Source organism: Molothrus aeneus, chromosome 32 (genome assembly GCF_037042795.1).
Source record: "Molothrus aeneus isolate 106 chromosome 32, BPBGC_Maene_1.0, whole genome shotgun sequence".
NCBI lineage: Eukaryota > Metazoa > Chordata > Aves > Passeriformes > Icteridae > Molothrus > Molothrus aeneus.
This window is the reverse complement of record NC_089677.1, coordinates 2,770,120-2,787,923: the sequence shown is the minus strand read 5'-3', so window position 1 is coordinate 2,787,923 and position 17,804 is coordinate 2,770,120. Positions and strand designations below refer to the sequence as shown.

The window sequence follows — 17,804 nt, the reverse complement described above, 5'->3', positions numbered from 1 at the left end:
TCCTCCTCAGTCCTCCTCTGCCAGTAAATACACACTTGTATGACAGAGAGTTTACCCTGTGCCATAAACAACATCCTGCCCTTCCAGCATTACTTTTGCAAAACATGGCTACCTTTACTGAGCCTTAAAACAATCAGCACAGGACAAAATCCTTCTGTACTCTGTAGTCAGAATATGCTTACTGAAATCCAGGTTTCAATCTGAACATTCAAAACAGTCTTCTAGTTATAATGTCAGCATCTGCAAAAGGGTTTTGGTCTGAACCTCCTCTCTCCTTACTAAAAAAAAATAAAAAGAGCTGCTCTTTGAGGTTTGGTTCCAAGTAACATTGTTCTGAGCAGCTTCTCTTCTCAAATTGGTGCTAATCTGGACCAGGCAAGAACTTTTTTGAAGGTGTGCCTTTAAAGTGACCCCTTGCAGCTCCAGCCAACATACCATGTTCAGAAGAAGGCAATACCTTGCCTTGCTTTCCCTAGAACATCCTTTCCCAACTCCCCTCTATTTGGTTGGTGCAGAACATCTCCATGGCATTTAGCAGAAGCAAAAAGGAGAAGCAGCCACTCTTCCAAGAGAAATTTCAATGGCCAGTTCCTCAGCTGGTGCAAAGTGTCATGGCCCTATCCAGCTCAGTCTAAATCATCTGAAGACCTGTTCCTGTGTCCCACCTGGTAACCCCTGTGTTTGGCTCTGATACCAGTAGGCTGTGGTTTAACCCCAGTCAGCTACTCAGCCCCACACGGCCTCAGCTCACTCCCTCCTGGAGAGGCCAAGGAGGGAATCAAAAGGGGGAAAGTGGGAAAGCTCATGGGTTCCATTAAGACAGTTTAGTAGGGAAAGCAAAAGCTGTGCGCACAAGCAAAGCAAATCCAGGAATTCATTCCCCGCCTCCCATGGGCAAAGAGGTGTTCAGCCATCCCCAGAAGAGCAGGGCCCCATCACAGGTAGCAGTGATATGAAAAGACAAATGGCAGCACTCTGAACATCCCCCTTTCCTCCTTCTTCCCCCAGCTTTATATACTGAGCATGATGCCATAAGGTCTGGAGTGTCCCTTTGGTCAGTTGGGGTCAGCTGTCCTGGCTGTGTCCCCTCCCAACTCCCTGTGCACCCCCAGCCCCTCACTGACAGGGTGGGTGAGGAGCAGAAATGTTCTTGGCTCTGTTCAAACCCAAGAACTAAACCATCCCTGTGCTATCAGCACTGCTTTCAGCACAAATCCAAAACACAGCCCAGCTACTGGGAGAAAAATTGACTCTGTCCCAGCCCAAAACAGCATACTCCTGACTGGAGACTGGGTCTATAACTTGTTAAGCTTTTAACTAGGAGTTCCTAATTCTCTTTATTTAAACCCAAACTTGTTAACTCTCTTCTCCCTCACACTCTTCCTGTCTCCTTGTAAAGCAGACAAAATGAACTTATTTCCAAAAGCAGACTTTACCTTTGGTGGAGCACTTGGTTCCATCTCAAATTTATCTGGGAATGTTCTGCTGAGGGCCAAGTGTCTGGCATGCATGTAGTACTGCAATAAAACAGAGAAGCCATTACAAGTCATAGAAATCCTGGGTAGATTTAAGCAAGGAGGGAAAGGAACATAAAATGAGTTATCTTCTAAAAGATGGTGCTGAACAAAGGCTAAATGTGTTTTCAGATAAGCAGAATCCAGCTGATATCACTGCTTGTACTGTGAAGTGATGAGCCATTCATGATAGATTCACACCAAAGAAGTCTGGAGCAGAAGCTGAATAAGGTCAGTAAGATGTATTAAAATGGAAACTAGGACTCGTCTTGGTCAGTGTAGTTCCTATTGAGTGACAGGTATCCTTCATCCCTCAGGAAAGAATTGTTTTTTTTTTTAACAAGGAAAATTTACATTTTTTAAGTGTGCATATGTATTACACATAAGTTTTAGGCTCATTCAAAGTCACTTTGGACTGCACTGAAGCATGTGTAACAGTGACAGAGAAGTAACATTTATGAGTTCACTGATGCCTGGTATTTAAGAATTTGACAAAAATATTTTTAGATCCACTGTATTCCTGAGTTTGCAGCACATGCACAGAAAAAATAGCTCGTTATATCTAATGCAGTGTTAGGAACCATATAAATACTAAGGTTCACACACAGGTATCAGAGTAGGAAAAGGTCCAAAATAGTTACAAAACTCATATATGTGCATCCACTTCTTTAGTCCTGCAAAATTGAGAACAATACTTCACTACTGTCTTCTGAATCAGGTGGTACTGTAGTGCCCTGTGTCAAATTAAGAACACTACTTTGCATTTAAAGTACAGAGGTAGTTATGGAGTGTTGAGGAGCCACAGAGCCCAGCAACATTTCATGGAGGATGGGAAGGATTTTTGAAAATGTCCAGATGACTTAGGAACACAAATCCTCCTTAGTGTAGGTGTTGCCAACACCACCAGATTTTTACATTGTGTTTAGCACCAGCAAGAGCTTGGTGGTTGTGACTGGATTCTGCTCTAACCCGTTCAGTCTCTCCTTGCCACTGGAGCATGGAAGGATTACACTGAAATGTGCAGGCTCTGCCTTTATCCCCCTGGAGAAGGGAATTTCAGCACGGGGCTGTGTCCTCACACAGCAGCACCGTGCTGAAGGCTCTGGCCAGGCCTATGACCCTGGAATTTTTAATGACTCTTTCTCACACACCCTGCCCAGGTACTTCCAGTCCAGGAGGTCGGAGAGGCGCTCGGTACGGTTCCTCTGGATGATCCTCTGGCGCCGGTTCTGCTGGCAGAACCCGTACAGGAACTGGGTCAGCTGGTTGCACGACTCGTCCGGCGAGCGGAACCTCCTGTCCACAATGTAGATCCCTGAGGGACACGAGGGAGGCCGAAGTGAGTGGGACTGAAGATAGGATCTGACCTCCTATACCTCCAATCTACCTTGGACAAGGTGACAAATGTTACATGCAGTATATTCTTTTTAATGTTAAAGACAGCTACAACTGGAACATTAGTTACCATTCTGATGAAATGGAGAGATGCAGAGAAATATGTTATTTTTTTTAAACTTTACTTTTTTCTACTTTTCAGGCTGAAATTCAGCAAATTCTTCAAAACTCAGAGGCTTTGTTGATGATGTGTAAGTATGTCCAAAAAGGTTCGAGTTTCTGGATAAAGATATATAATTTTTATTTCCCATAATTTAAAAAATACTGACTTCTTAAAGAAAACATAATCAATCTAGTGCTTTCCTAGCTTGCTGTAGAATTCACAAGTGTGGATGGCCAGAATCAGGCTGTAGGAGAGAGGCTGTGCTTTCTGTAGAAATACAAGTGTTTCCATAGAGACAGCTAACTCACATACATCATTCAACAGACAATTCTGGCAGAGAGAGGGCAGAGGTAAACTTTGCCTCTACATTGTTGAGATTAATACTTTATTTTTGCCACCCTCCTTAAACCAGAATGTTGGGAAGAAGAGGGTGCCAGACCTTGCAGCTCTCTTAATGGACATGAGAGATGCAAAACTACCTTAATGAAGTGCTTGGGACCAGCACAGTAATTTATACAACTCACACCTATGTTTTGGCAGAGAAGAGCAAGTGACCTGGGTTCTGTGGTCTCTCTGGAGGGTCTCAAAGACATGTTCACCCAGGCAGGTGTATCTAGATTTTGTACCTAGCTCTAACCCTTCCCTCTAGGTCAGGCAAAGGTAGCAGCAGTGTGAGGCTGTCACTGCCTGATTGTGGAAAGAAGCCCAGGTACTTGGAAAGAGGCCCTAGTTTGGGAATATACTCCATATTCACAGAACCACAGAATTATAGAATGGTTCAGGCTGGAAGGGACCTTAAAGATCATCAAGTTCCAATCCCTGCCGTGGCAGGGACACCTGCCACTATCCCAGGTTGCTCAGAGCTATATCCAGCCTGACCTTGGACACTTCCAGATATGGGGCATCCAGTCAGCCCTGGCTAAGCAAGGAGGAAAGGACAGGGAGGGCTGTGCCTTGCTCTGTACCTCGGGGAGGCCACAGCTTTAGTGACAACTGCACCAGTTGGAAAACAGGGACAATCAACCCTAAAAGGAGGAGCTATTGAGGCAGAGGATGACTCAAGAGGCAGAATCAACCTGACATACCAGGCATTGGCACTCCAGTAATGAAACTGAGCAGATCAGTATTTGAAGTAGATTCCTTGTATTTCCAAGGATTTTTTTTTTTTTTGAAGTGTACATGGTAATTTAATGTTTGTTTGGGGAGGGTCATGTCACTGGTCTCAAATCCCATACTATTAAGAGGAGCAGACTTTCCCAGCTTCTTTGGAAGGCTTAGAGCATTATAACCAGAGGCACTAAAGGGAAATGCTGGGAGACTCCAGACTGATATGAGCTGTGATGAATTTGGAAGAATATGGAAAACAAAAGGTTAAAGGGAGACCAAAAAAAAAATAACCCGTAAAGCGTTTGGATAAATATGAAAGCTGAAATCACTTGTTCAACTTAACAAGATATTCAGAGCTCTGAATATATTCCCCTAATGCATTTCCTTGTCCTAGAGAAACACAAATTTGAGGGTAACAGCATGGTTGCTGTGCTTTTTGCTTTCCTAACTCAGAGGTGATATTTTGATATACTGTTAAAGTTCTTACCATAAGCTTCTGGGTCAGCAACATGTTCCTGCATGAAACAGCCAAATCCAGAGAGGTTTGTGGTTACACTGGGAATGCCCATCACAGTACACTCAGCTGCAGAAAGAAACAGGCAAAGAGGGTTTCAGGACAATACACCTGCAATGGTTTCACCTTTATGAGGGGAAAAAAAAACAGAACAGGCAGACAGAAAGTCCCATAACAATAAAGCTGCTCTGAAAATGTCAAGTGAAAACTATAATAATGTTTTGTTGTGGATTATTGGAAAAAATATAAAAAGAAATTTTAAAACAAAATTCACCCTGTGTTTGCAAACATATGTTTGTGTTTCAGAGCAGCTAAACTGAAAACTTTCTGGGAGTGCAGTTTCAAAACAGAGAACTCCAATACACGGTCAGGACTATGTGGATTTTAAACTGGAGCCTAATGTACACCTATGTTCATTAGTTGTTCACAACTCTTTACGAAACTGAATCTCTTCGGGGCAGGAGCATATCAAACTTTGGATTTCGATAGTTTGCCAACAGGTCTCTATAGCAGGGAATAAAACCCTCCAAAATAAAAATCCCACCCCAAAACACCAAACCCCATGATTAACTCAGGACTTCATTCACAGTAGATGTGGAGCTAGTTTTATAAAATCAGAAAATGTATGGATGTTTTGTAGTTTTTTCTGTCGCATCCATGAGTAAGGATAATTGCTTACCCTCCTTAAAACGTTTTTGCCAAGGAGCCTAAGCCTAACCTACACCAGCATGCAGACTCTAGTCTTAAAAAAGCACAGAGACTTCTACATGGCCTTCACTCATATGACAATAAAACTCGTGTCTATAAAATAGTTATACCTTTAAAAACTAGTCTTTGTTTCTGGGAGACACAAATTAGTATTGACAAAGAGCATATTTTAAGTCAGAATCTATATGCTCTCTGCATTTTTAGAAATTTCCAGTTAATTCAATGAGATTCACTATCACTGCATGTATTTCTGTTAAATAATAGCTATGGTATTACATAATTCTCTCAAACTTGTTATCTTGAATTAAATCCACTGAACTATGTCAGCTGGCAGCATCAGATTTCTTGCCCTGCTTTTTTTAATATTCACATTCCTGCACATCTTTTTTAAAAATCCTTCAACCAAGAATTAAGTTTTTAAAATTATTTCTTGTTCTAAAGCCATCAAAAATCAAAAGATTACATATTAGTATGGGAAAGAGAAACTGCAGGGACAGTTTTGCCAGCAGTAAGACCTTTGCATGGCAGAGGAAACAGAGTTTAAAGAGTTTTTGCAGCACTTCGGAAGGAACTGGCTGCATCAACAGAATGGGTGTTCATCTTTCTGTGCTAGTTAAGGATACAAAATTCCTACCTGGAGTGTAGCCCCAGGGTTCATAGTATGATGGGAATACACCAAGGTGGCAGCCTCTAACAAACTCCTCATAGTCCAAGGGCAGCAAGGGGCTTGTTGAAGAAAGAAACTCTGGATGTAGGATCACCTGGATATTCAAAACTTATGTTAGAGGTAAAAGAAAACCATCATTGATATATTTCAATTATCAATAAGCTTAGGCACCTTTATTCACCTTGGTCTTTTTCTAAGTATCTGGACAACACCTCCTTTGGCCATCCATCTGTTATCTACCCCACTGCCCATACTACAACACATCCTGCCTATGTGCACTCTTGTCCTGGAAATGGGACTGACGATGAACCCCCTTTTCACTGGACAGGTATTTGGCTTTATCTTTCTTCACCAAGGAGGCCCACATGCATTGAGAATTAGGCCTAAGGCTGTGGCATTTAGCAAGATTTGGTCTCTTGTACATAGGTATGGAAGATTTACAAAGGCCTGGACAGTGACAGGACAAGGGGGAATGGCTTCACACTCTCAGAGAGCAGGTTAAGATTGGATATCAGGAAGAAATTCTCCCCTGTGAGGGTGCTGAGGCCCTGGCACAGGTTGCCCAGAGAAGCTGTGGCTGCCCCTGGATCCCTGGAAGTGTTCCAGGCCAGGCTGGATGGGGCTGTGAGCAACTTGGGCTAGTGGAAGGTGTCCCTGCCCATGACAGGGGGATGGAATGAAATTATCTCTAAGGCCCTTCCAACACAAATCATTCTATAATTTTATTGGGATGTCTCTTTAGGAGGAGGCCTCAGACAGACACAGCACTTCTGAACTTCACAGCACTCCCTGAGATAAAGGAATGTTCACTGTACTCAACAGATCTCCCAAGAATGGATGGAATTTTGAAAGCAGACACATTATAGCCCTGTCACCACAAACCTGTGCCTAATTAATCTTGCTGAAAGACACCTCTAAGGACCAAAGTTAATTTATCTGCATGACTCTGCAGGGCTTGGGGTTACTGCCCCAAATCTGCTGCTTAGAAGCAGCAGAGAAGTTGAGAAGTGCCTTGTATGTGGTGCCCAGTCAGCTTCGGGAGGTTGAAACATGAGGGAATGGTTTAAACTGCTCTGGGTTTATCTCCCTGCATGAACATACCACAGCCATTATTCCATGCTCAGGATGTGCTTTTATCCCTTCTTAATAAAATTGTCATGCTACTCACTTGAGTAAACAAATGAATGTACTCAACCAGTAAATGGGCTGTAAGCTCATTTTGCAAGCTTAGTTGATCCCAGTGATTTCACTGGAATTGCTGAGGGTATCTTTCACATGCCAGCTGTATCTGCCTGAATATGTTGCACCTCTCTCAAAATTACTTTCAATTTGAAGTTTACAGAAGTTTTTTTAAATGGTTTTCAGCTTATTAAGTATTAAGCCTGTTCATGCAGGAGGTAATTTTACAGTGGTAATGACAGATTTCTACAAACTTGACACCTGCTGAGAAGCAGATCATCATGTCTGCTATGTTATATCCTATGTGCTCTGTAATGCCTTCAAGCAGTTGATTCTGAGGCATTTTTTACTACATCTATACACAGTGCATCCTTCCCCCTACTTTTGTTACATCTTGTGTATTATTACCGTATGATGATCCCAGAATTTATTGGAGTTAATGCTCATATGTTAAGCCAGGAAGAAGCAACTAGGAAGTATAAGAAAATATTTACTTAGGTATAGCCATGGGTTTAAAAAGAAACTGAGAATAACTGATATGTCATTGTTAGAGGTACTTTGGATCTGGCTTTAAAGAAAAGGTTTGGAAGAGGGAGAATTTGCAATTTTAGGTTCAACTTTGACTAGATAGATGTTGAGATAGTCATAGTTTGAATATCAGAGACTGCCAGGAAAAAAACAACTTTGGCAGACCTGTGAAAGCAGAAGCTGATAACTTCTGTGGTTTGACAAAGTAAACATGGAAATAAGGAAAAGATTTATTTGCACTAATTTAGTTTCAACAGGTGATGTAAACATGAGCATGGCATGAACAGGAATTCTTTCTGCTCAAAGCCCTGGTTAATCTTTTACAGAAAATGCTACTATCAGGGTGTTGCTCTTAAGAGATGAATCAATACTCCAGGAATGTCTGTGCTCAAACTTTGGACCTCCAGTTTTAAGCAAGTGACTCCATGTCAGAGTTTTCTATCTGGGTGCAAATGATTCATGGCACTTTCTTGATTTCAGCAGTTAGCAGCTACTCATTCAGTGCAGGAGGCAGCAACGGAAACAGCTCTCTAACCTCAGATTTCTAACTGGAAATCAGCTTGGCTAAACAGCACCTGAGGATCTCTGTGCAGTGACAACTTGTTATTCCTGGAAAGGGAGGAGGAGAGAAGTACTCTAGCAGTATAATACCGCCTATCAAGAATTTAACTGCACTCCCCATGCTAGTGATGCAGACTGAGAATGTTCAGAGAAATCCCATTTTGGGTCTCAAATGAGGCAGCCAGAACGCACCTTCACGCGGTCTGTGCGGTTGTTGAACAGCCCAATGCGCCGGATGGTGTTGAGGATTGGGTCATTGCTGTCATCAATCATGTTGTGGGTGGTCACTGGAGGCAGAGAGTGTCTCTGAGCACAGAAAAGGCAATCCATAAATCAGAAAAACTCTTGGCTAACAGTCCTGTTGCCATTTCCTAAGGCTACTGGAAGACAGTGACAGATTTTGTCATTGATGTAAATAAGCTTAATTTACCTCAAAATAAATTAATTTGTACTAACTTTAAGAAGGGCCCACCATTTAATTTTGAAGATTGTTAGTCAATGCTGTATCTCCTTAGCATTTGATTTCACATATTTAATAAAAGTGGAAAAATCCAGGCTCAGGAACAACTCAAAGTTCACACTCGGCTCAAAATAAAAGAATTAGGAATGCACGTGACTGAAGCAATATCCACGGACTCCCCTAAAGGTCCATTTGGGTCATACTCTCATTGAAAACAATCAGAGCTGATTTTAGATGTTACTGATGAGAAGTGTATTTGCTGAAAACTTCTTCTCAATGCACACATATTGCTATATGCCATACTCAATCCTTTTACATCATCACATTCATTATTTTGATTAGATGTTTACACAAATAACATATTTTCTGACCTGAGTTGAAAAGATGGCTCTTTTCATAATGCTTATGTCATCTCGGTCAAGAATCTTGTTCAGGTCTGGGATTTCTCCTCTGCAAAGGAAACATGCAACCAATTTTACCAAATGATTCCTTTACCAAATGATTCCTTTTTGTAAAGAAAATGAAGAAATGGCCAACAAGGTCTGATCTGAAGTTTGCTGATATCAAGATGAACCTTTCCTTTGTTTTCATGGCCCTTCTATATTCCCTATATTGTGTTCTCCCACATACTTGCTGATCTCCTAATTAGCTTTTGAAAAAAAAGCTAAAGAATTGCTTTCTTCTGTTTTTTGGACACAGCTTGTTTTTACTGAAGTTACAGTCATCTCACCTGTGCTTTGGGTCATTCACTTCCAACTGTCTTCTGAAACTATATGACTGAATCACTAACACATTATACTTTGTCTCTGGTGATTTTTTTAAGCTGAAGTAGCCAGTTTTTGACAGTGAATAAGCCTTTGTGTTACTTAGACAACCCCGTGTCTCTTAAGAGTCTTTCCACTACAAGCTGTTGGAACCTTTATTTTTTTTCTCTGTGATTTGCCTGTTAAACAAGTATCCTGTTTATGGTCCCATATCTTCCTACCATGCCCTCCTATGGATGTCAAAATCCCTTACATGAAGAGCAAAAGCACAGAAACAGCACAAGTAAAGCGACCTGAACATGAGGCTCTGCAAGGCAGAGCAAAGCAACTTATTCACTCACTTCAGCAAGGCATTGTAGAGTTTCCTTCCAAACTTTTCTTTCACAGACTGTGCAGTGTCCCTAGGAAGATAAATAAATATACATATAAAACAGGAGAATCCAGGACAAAGACAGTATAGAAGAGATTCCTGCTACTGGAAATTGAACTGATAGACTGATGGAACCTGGGATGCAGAAGCAGACAGAGGTCTGGTTCTCTAAGCTCTTTCATCCAGCCAGCAGTTGTGCTGAAGGATTCCAGCAGAGCTGAGGATTTAACCTACACCTACAGATGAGTGCACTGGGAAAGCCAGGGGCAGGCTTTACTAGGGATTCCTTCTAGCTCTCTTCTCTGATCAGTAGACCACATGCCAGCTGTGAAAAAAAAGAGCATATATATGACCCTAAGTACTGCAACATGATCATTAATAAAGGACAGAGAGAGCTCCAGCTTCTCTTGACCTGGAAGAGAGATGCAAGATATAAGAATTAAACAAATAGCGGTTTTCAAAGCAAGCTTCCCCCTTCACTTTCTGCCCTATTTCCCAACTCACAGACTTTTGGAAACAAGTGATAGACTTAAAGGTAGTTGTCTTAGTTTGCAAAACAAAAAAAACTTCCTGAAAAGCTCAGGCCAAGTTTTAAGCCAATAATGAGGCCTATGTCAGACAGATGTTATATTTTAGCTAAGGAAGAACTCCAGTGAACCCCTGTTCTGCATGCAAAGAGTAATTTTTATCATTCTGCCCGTGGCAAAAAGTTCTGTTGTCAAAACAGCAAGTGCACTCTAAGTTTGAGTGAATCTACTGAGAGTGAAGTTTCCACTTCACAGAACCTTTTCTGCCTTTCTGATTTCTAGTTATACTTTAGGCAAAAACGAAACTTGTTAAGTGAAATCTTAAACTTTACCAAGCTGGGAATCCACATACCTGTTTTTAGGTGCTCTTTCCCAGCTCACATAGACACAAGAGTGGATAAGTCAATTTTGGGTGAGTTGTGAAGCAGCCAAATGTTAAGCCACACTGATCCAAACCCCAGCAGGATCATTCCCACATAACTATACTTTTATAGATTGCCATGCAAAATATCTAAAATTTAACCCAGATGGGATAGACTGCTTTTCCAGAAGCAAGCAGAGGAAAAGAAGGATTTTATACCCCAAGTCAGCCTTCACATATTAATTTCTAAATGCTGTATTCCTGTATAAGTGCCAACCTCTTCTTGTCTTTAATTTCTGTGGCATCCTGAGAATCATTTGATACTATTATGAAATACTGCTAGCAGGTGGGTTTATCCTGATTATGATTATGACCATGATAATGCTGCATACAGTGATGCAGAGGGTCTTCTGCTTTTCTCAGAGAAGAACAGCTGAAAGCAGTTTTTTCTGATACAGAATCACACAGCAGTTAAAGTGAGGTGAAGGTTAATCCTGCTGCTGCTTTGCTTTTTTTTTTTTTGAAAAGTTGCAAAATAAGTAGGACTGTGACAATTTTCCTTTTATAGCTGTAAGTTTCACTACTTGGTTATGGCCACTGCTTGTTGTAGTCCATATAGAAAATTATAGACAATTATCAACTGCTAATCTGCTGGATCACACAGTGCAATTTCCATATTTCTAAATAAAAGAAGATGTGTAATTAATTTCTTTTTCCCACAGAGAAGCTCACTGTTAAAAAGGAGCAGGCAGTCTTTAATTATTCACTCCTCACAGTGAGAGAAGCTCACTGTGAAAAATGAGCAGGCAGTCTTTATTTTGTGGGAGCTCTGTGGCACATCCAAAGGGAGTACCAGAAACATCCAGAAAACATTCAGAACACTGGATTTTCTAGAGCATTTGTCTTTGTTGCTACAAGTACTACTTGCTAATAGAATGACAACACAAGTTAACTAAAAATAACTGTTGACAAAAAAAAAAAAAAAACAACAGACCTAAAAGAAGAAATATTTGACCTTATTTATCTTTCCTATCTCTTTCACGTCTGAAACACATTCTAATTACCCACAACCCTCAGCTGTAGCAAAAAGAAGGAGCATTCCCCAGCTGAGACTTTTGCATGAGTCCCCACCAGACTGTACCAGAGTGGGAATGGCAATTACCAGAGCTGCTTCCGGACTGCTTGTCCTTTCAAGGTTTCCACATTGAAATTGTTGGTTTTTGCTGGCATGATGAAGAACACGATAACTGTAACATCAGCCTTGTGAACCTACATGACAAGAAATGAAGAGCAATTTAAAATAAAAAAATCTGATACAGGGTATCACCGCCAACTTTAAGAATTAGTCACAGGAAACGCCAAATGCACTTTGGTTTTCCAGGAAGGCTCAGATCTTGTAGCTTTTGCTACAAACAAAGTTTTGTCAAATCAGAGATCAAGACAGAGATGTCACCCAGTTTCAATTTGGGCAATCAAATCTTCCTGAGCTCTCATGGTTTAGAGAACTTCACTTTGGCTGAGCACATAAACTGCAGAAAAATAAAAGTCCTACACACTTTCTCACCTGACACAAACTGTGCTGGCTCAAAGGAGTGAGTGTTTGGTTTACTATCTGAGGTATGCCTAGGCATGATATGAGGGAATTCCTACAGCAGAAAGAACAATTTTCTACCTGAAACTCTGGCAAAGAAGCTGCCAGACATGTAAAAAGCCACAAGTAACTTCTTGCCCATCTCTCCCATCCAGCTATTTCAAAGGCAGAAAGCACTTGCTGTGAATTCTGACCCTTTATTTCTAGGTGGTTTCACTTGCTAGTTTCTCCTGTGCATGGAAAAGGTTCAAAATACCAGGTCCATTCATTGCTGCATTAATGAGGTTTTACTCCTCTCAGCAACTGTTTAATGAAAAGCTAAGGGTGAACTCTGTACAGAGCTGTAAAAATTAAATTACTTTGAATTGCCTCCATTTCAAATTTTAGATACAAAACCATTCAATAGTGTGCCTTCTCTCAGACTGACACAGAGGGAAATGTATAGTATAATAAAACCTATGGAAGTCATCTATCATGTTTATGTTAATTAATGTTCTTCCCTTCCCTCTCTTCAAAGTGGGTTCCAAGTCCATCATACTACAATCCTAGTGTGCATTAACAATCTCTCCCAACATCCATATTTTATTTGCAAAATTTTAGTAAGGTTTTCAAGCAGCAGAGGAAGATGTCTTTGTAAAATAAAACAATATCATGCAATGGTATGTACTTTTAAGGTTCAGGCACAATACTGAGACATGTTTAGGAAGTACCACCATTTCCAGACTTGTAATTAGTACTGGTAGTCTACTATTCCCAATGGAATTACCTCTTGAATTAATTACAGAGCAAGTGTTGTTAGAACAGCCAATCAGATGTCGGCATCCACACTGGAAGAATAATGGAATAAATCCAGGCTCAGTTTCTGGGAGAAGAAATAGTACACTGCTCTGTAGAGCCTGGGAAAACTAGCCTGTTTCCTTTAATTCTATCAGCCTTGTTTACCATGGATGTCATCAGGAAGAATTTCACAGAAAGGGTGATCAGGCAGTGGAAGGGGCTGCCCAGCGAGGTGGTGGAATTCACCCTCCATGGGAAGTGCTCAGTAAACAACTGGACATGGCTCTTAGTGCCATGGTCTAATTGACAAATGGGTGATTGGCCAAAGGTTGGACTCAATGATCTTGGAAGTCTTTTGAAGCCCTAAAGATTTTATGATTCTATGATATAAATCATTAGCTGCAGTAAGAGATTGCTGCAATAACTGCTCAGGCAATTCTTTCCCTCTTATCGCACAAGACCTTCCACGTTACCAGCATTCACAGGTGACAGCCATGAAAATGCCATTAACAGGTAGCTGATGTTGCACAGCACAGCCAAACAGCTGATTTCTGTTGTGGAAGAAATACTTAGTTCTGTGAGGTGATCTGTGTGAATGAAGGGATTAAGAATTTCTAGGAAATCCAGAGGCACTAAATGCCATAATAATAGAAGGTGGTGGTAGAACAATTGTACTTAGGGCTTTGAACATTAGTGATTCTTTCATCCCTGCTGACAGAGCAGTACCATAACTTTTATCCAGATTTTCCATACTATTCAACTGTTAAGAGTACAAAGGACAGAGTCTAGGACAACAGCTAAATGCCAAATGACTGAAACCAATTAGCATTATTAGCATTTTTTCTGGGTTTTCTTTTCAATTATTAGTCTTTGGGACACAATGGAGACATTTTCAATTGTAGGTAGTAAGTGCTCTGCTGTGTGATTTTTAACAAGGCCTTGCTCTTATCTTCATTGAAGTATTCCATAAAGACATTTAGAAACATTGCACCAATTTTGTAGCTGAGGAAACAGAACCATAGAGACCTGAACGGCTTCCCATTGCTTTGCACCACACCACTGTCACTCTGTGAATTTTAATGCAACAAGAGATTTAAAAGATCATAAACAGGTTCTAACAAATTAAGGAATTTGCTTAAAAGGATGTTTTTAAAATGCAGCTTTAAAGGCTTACTTTTATTTCCATTATAATATGTAAGCCATCAGGGTAAACCCTAGAATACTATTTTCATTACTTCTCTCTAAAAACCAGGGAGGCAACCATGGATTAATTTCTTGAACTATGTAATCAATTATTTTCAATTATACAACCAATCTATCAATTAAAACTGTGTGAAATCACCATATATTCTGATAGTTCAGGAGGAGAGCCCTATGAAAACTATGAATATCCCATAATTACTTCCCTATAAACCTGAGTATTGAAAGGGAATTCTTATAGGTGACTTCCACAGGATGGTGAGTTTGAGCATAAGCTCTATGCTTTCAACAGCTGTGTAAGCTTTCTTACCCTCAGCAAAAAGTTTAATCTTGATAAGGCTTCTAGAAACATATCAGCTCCTTTGTTGGAAAACTCATATCTCCCAGCAATGAAGAAAAACAAGGTTTTGTCAAGATCGAAGTCAAGGTGGCTGAAAGCAAGAAAACAGACAAGAACAAAGTATTTCTCGAGATACAATCAAATAAAACACATGACAGCTTTCTATTCTGGAGGAACTTATTATCCCCAGAGAAAAATGGAACTGAGGCTTTTCTGCTGTGCTTTAAATTGACTATCTTAATCTGACTAACTGCATCTTGGGTAAATAACAAACAGATCAAGATCTGCTGTCTGAAATCACAATCTGTTAAGTAGAGTCAGATCTGGTGTCTAAAATTCCCTTAGCTTCTGACTGAGAAATCCCAGACAGCCATTTGAATAAGATGGTTTCAACATTTACACTCCTCTATGAAGTACTTGTTAGTCCTCCTGCTTTGGTTCTTGCTTTAAATAGTGTTGGACAAGCGTTGCTAATGTTTGAAAAGTAAAAGCATACCCATAGAAATGACCTCGAATGAACTCTTGGATCCTAGCCTTGTACATGGAATGCAAATTCTGAAACTCATGCATTGCTGAAAATTTCTTAATGTTCAAGCCATTTGGGGTGACAACATCTGGAAAAGCAGAGAAAAGGCAGAGGTAGACATCTTCAGAGTCAGAGAAATCTTTAAGGAAAGAACCAATGTGTCTCTCAGATTTATGTGAACAGGTTATGTATTTATGTTATTCAAGGTGGGGGGAACAGCACTGCCTCCACAAAGCTCTTGCACGCGGCTCTGCACTGTCTGCAGCATCAAAGCAGCTTTCACCTGTCCTCAGCACTGGGTAGACCCTGCCCTTTTGTCATGTCAAGACCCCAGTAATGTCTCCATTGAGCCATACATTTGTTGTGCAACTTGCCCTTTACCTCTTTATCCTTGATATCACTGTTCCCTGCTCGATCACTACAGATTGAGAGCCCTTGGAAGAAGAAATTGTGCTATGCCCTTGTTTACTGCATGGCACAAAAGATGTCCATTCTATCAAAACTTCCGATGATTTATCAAAAAAGAGAGCATATAAGAAACCTTTATAAAACAGCCCCTTTACAGTAATCAGTTGCATTCCCCTAAAAACATCCAAGGAATAGTACTCTTTACATTTTTACTGCTGCTCTCCTCTAAGATTCTAAAGGATCTTACCATTAAAATTTGTTAATTTCCAGCATTTTAAAGGTAGAGTTTTGGGATATACACAGAGGACAGGCACTGAAATTCAGTCACTCTTAGCCTTCCTGGTAGATCTCAGCAGCTATTCAAAGGCTTGCTCTAAATCCAGTCCAAGTAAATGGAAAGAATGCCATTTTCTGTCCTTTGAACTGGGTTATGAATGAAAATGAAAGGGAAGGCCAGTTCCTCAGCAGATGTATTTCATGGCAACATAACTGACTGAAACAGACTTATACTACTTTATGATAATTGCCTGACATTATGCAAATGGCACAGCCATTTTTGATTATTTCCTTGAGAATTACAGTCTGCTTCAGCAATATATATGTTTCCCTGCCATGTAAGTGATCTGTGGTTAAACTTTCACTTGAAAACGTCCTGAAACACTCTAGGTTAAACTATAACAGATGAAAATATAACCTTTAGTAGTAACCATGAAATAGCAAAAGTCTTGATACATCTGTTTCTAGAATATCAATTCTGAAACCAAAGACCAGGAAATCTTTACTTGTTAGGTACTTAAGATTTGGTTTTCAATGACCAGTCTTGGTAAACATGAGGAGAAAACTTGTGCTTTTACCTTCTTCTGCCCAGCACTGAAGAATTCTCTGAACAAAGACCTCAGGGGGGAGGTAACAGAGCAGAACCAACCATCCTCCACTGTCTTTACCAATAACACACCTTCTCCTTTCTCTGACCTGTTCCTTGCTCTGTGTGAGAGAACTGGCTCATGCAGGACAGAGCTTTGAGACTCCAGCCATCTCCAAGACTTCCCAATACAGGAAGAATCTCTTCCCCAGCTATTTCTGGCTGGCTTCTTTCCACACTCGCATTCATTTATCAGGGAGTTTTGGAGAGTCTCACCCACCAGCAGCAGCCTGTGCATAACCTACTCCCATGTCCTTTGGTTTAACTGCAGCTTCATTTAGCCTTTCATGAGGACTGGGGCTCCATCCATCTCTTGTTTAAGGCTTTGAGATGCATGACAAATGTGGTGGCCCAAAGAATCTAGTTCACTATTTCTGCTCAACACACAGGAATATTTTGAACATGTGTGAGGGACGAAGTGATGGAAGAGAGTTTGGTCCCTATGCTGTTTTTTTTGTTTGGTTGGTTGTTTTGTTTTGTTTTTTTGCTTTTGTTGCTGTTCTTGTTGTTTAATGAAATAATATTTTTGCGTGAAAAATTGTCCCAAGTAGGTCAAACCAGAATGTTTTAACTTCTGTATTTATAGGAAAGAAACTGGCATGATTTAAGTAATGTTAGCACAGAATTAAGTTTTCTCTTGATAGATCACTAACAGTTAGAATTGACTTGTACTTTTTTCAGAGTTTCCATCTATGATTTTGATCAAATACATACAGATAGGAAGCCTAGATCTTGAACTCAACTGATACCTGAATCTCTTGGAATTTTGATTCAAAGTTGCTAATGAGAATATGCTAATGAGAAATATGTTCCATATCTAAGTGAAAACATTAGAAATCCCATAACACCATTTTTCAAATCACAAAAATATAACATGATCACTGACAAAATCCTGCTGGATACGTCAAATATACTCAAGCTTTTGACAAATATGGTTTGATAAATTGTTGATCACATAACAACTGCAGCAAGTGGGATCAGCACAATGCAAGCAGTCATTCTGCCAGGTTTAGACTGGTAAATTGGCCTTTGTCTCACTGCAAAAGTTCTCTATGCAATTAGGTTTATTAAATTTTAAAGGGACTTCTCCAAGTGATGAGATTTATAATTTAAATTATAATCCAAGTTTGATGTTAAAGTGGAGTAGCAGAGACAGCTCAATTTAGCACATTTCTGAGTTATTTTTAACTAACAATTTATTTGAAAAGTTTTTGTCTCAATAAATGCAAATAAAATGTAATTGTGCTAATTCAGCATCCTCCTTTTAAAGGTTTATTTTTAA

The 17,804-nt window shown here is 40.2% G+C and overlaps 1 protein-coding gene across 2 annotated transcripts in view; it reads right to left on the bottom strand.

Moving 5' to 3' along the window:
- Nucleotides 1-17,804, bottom strand: part of GYS2 (glycogen synthase 2) — a 40,436-nt gene that overhangs the window by 400 nt on the left and 22,232 nt on the right. For both annotated transcript variants that reach the window (XM_066568433.1, XM_066568434.1), the window contains 10 exons: nucleotides 15,163-15,280; nucleotides 14,637-14,757; nucleotides 11,921-12,027; nucleotides 9,842-9,901; nucleotides 9,108-9,186; nucleotides 8,469-8,582; nucleotides 5,976-6,102; nucleotides 4,607-4,702; nucleotides 2,666-2,829; nucleotides 1,437-1,517 (listed from right to left, as the gene is read on the bottom strand). In XM_066568433.1, coding sequence (XP_066424530.1) covers nucleotides 1,437-1,517; nucleotides 2,666-2,829; nucleotides 4,607-4,702; nucleotides 5,976-6,102; nucleotides 8,469-8,582; nucleotides 9,108-9,186; nucleotides 9,842-9,901; nucleotides 11,921-12,027; nucleotides 14,637-14,757; nucleotides 15,163-15,280 — 1,067 coding nt within the window. The remainder of the gene's footprint in view (nucleotides 1-1,436; nucleotides 1,518-2,665; nucleotides 2,830-4,606; nucleotides 4,703-5,975; nucleotides 6,103-8,468; nucleotides 8,583-9,107; nucleotides 9,187-9,841; nucleotides 9,902-11,920; nucleotides 12,028-14,636; nucleotides 14,758-15,162; nucleotides 15,281-17,804) is intronic.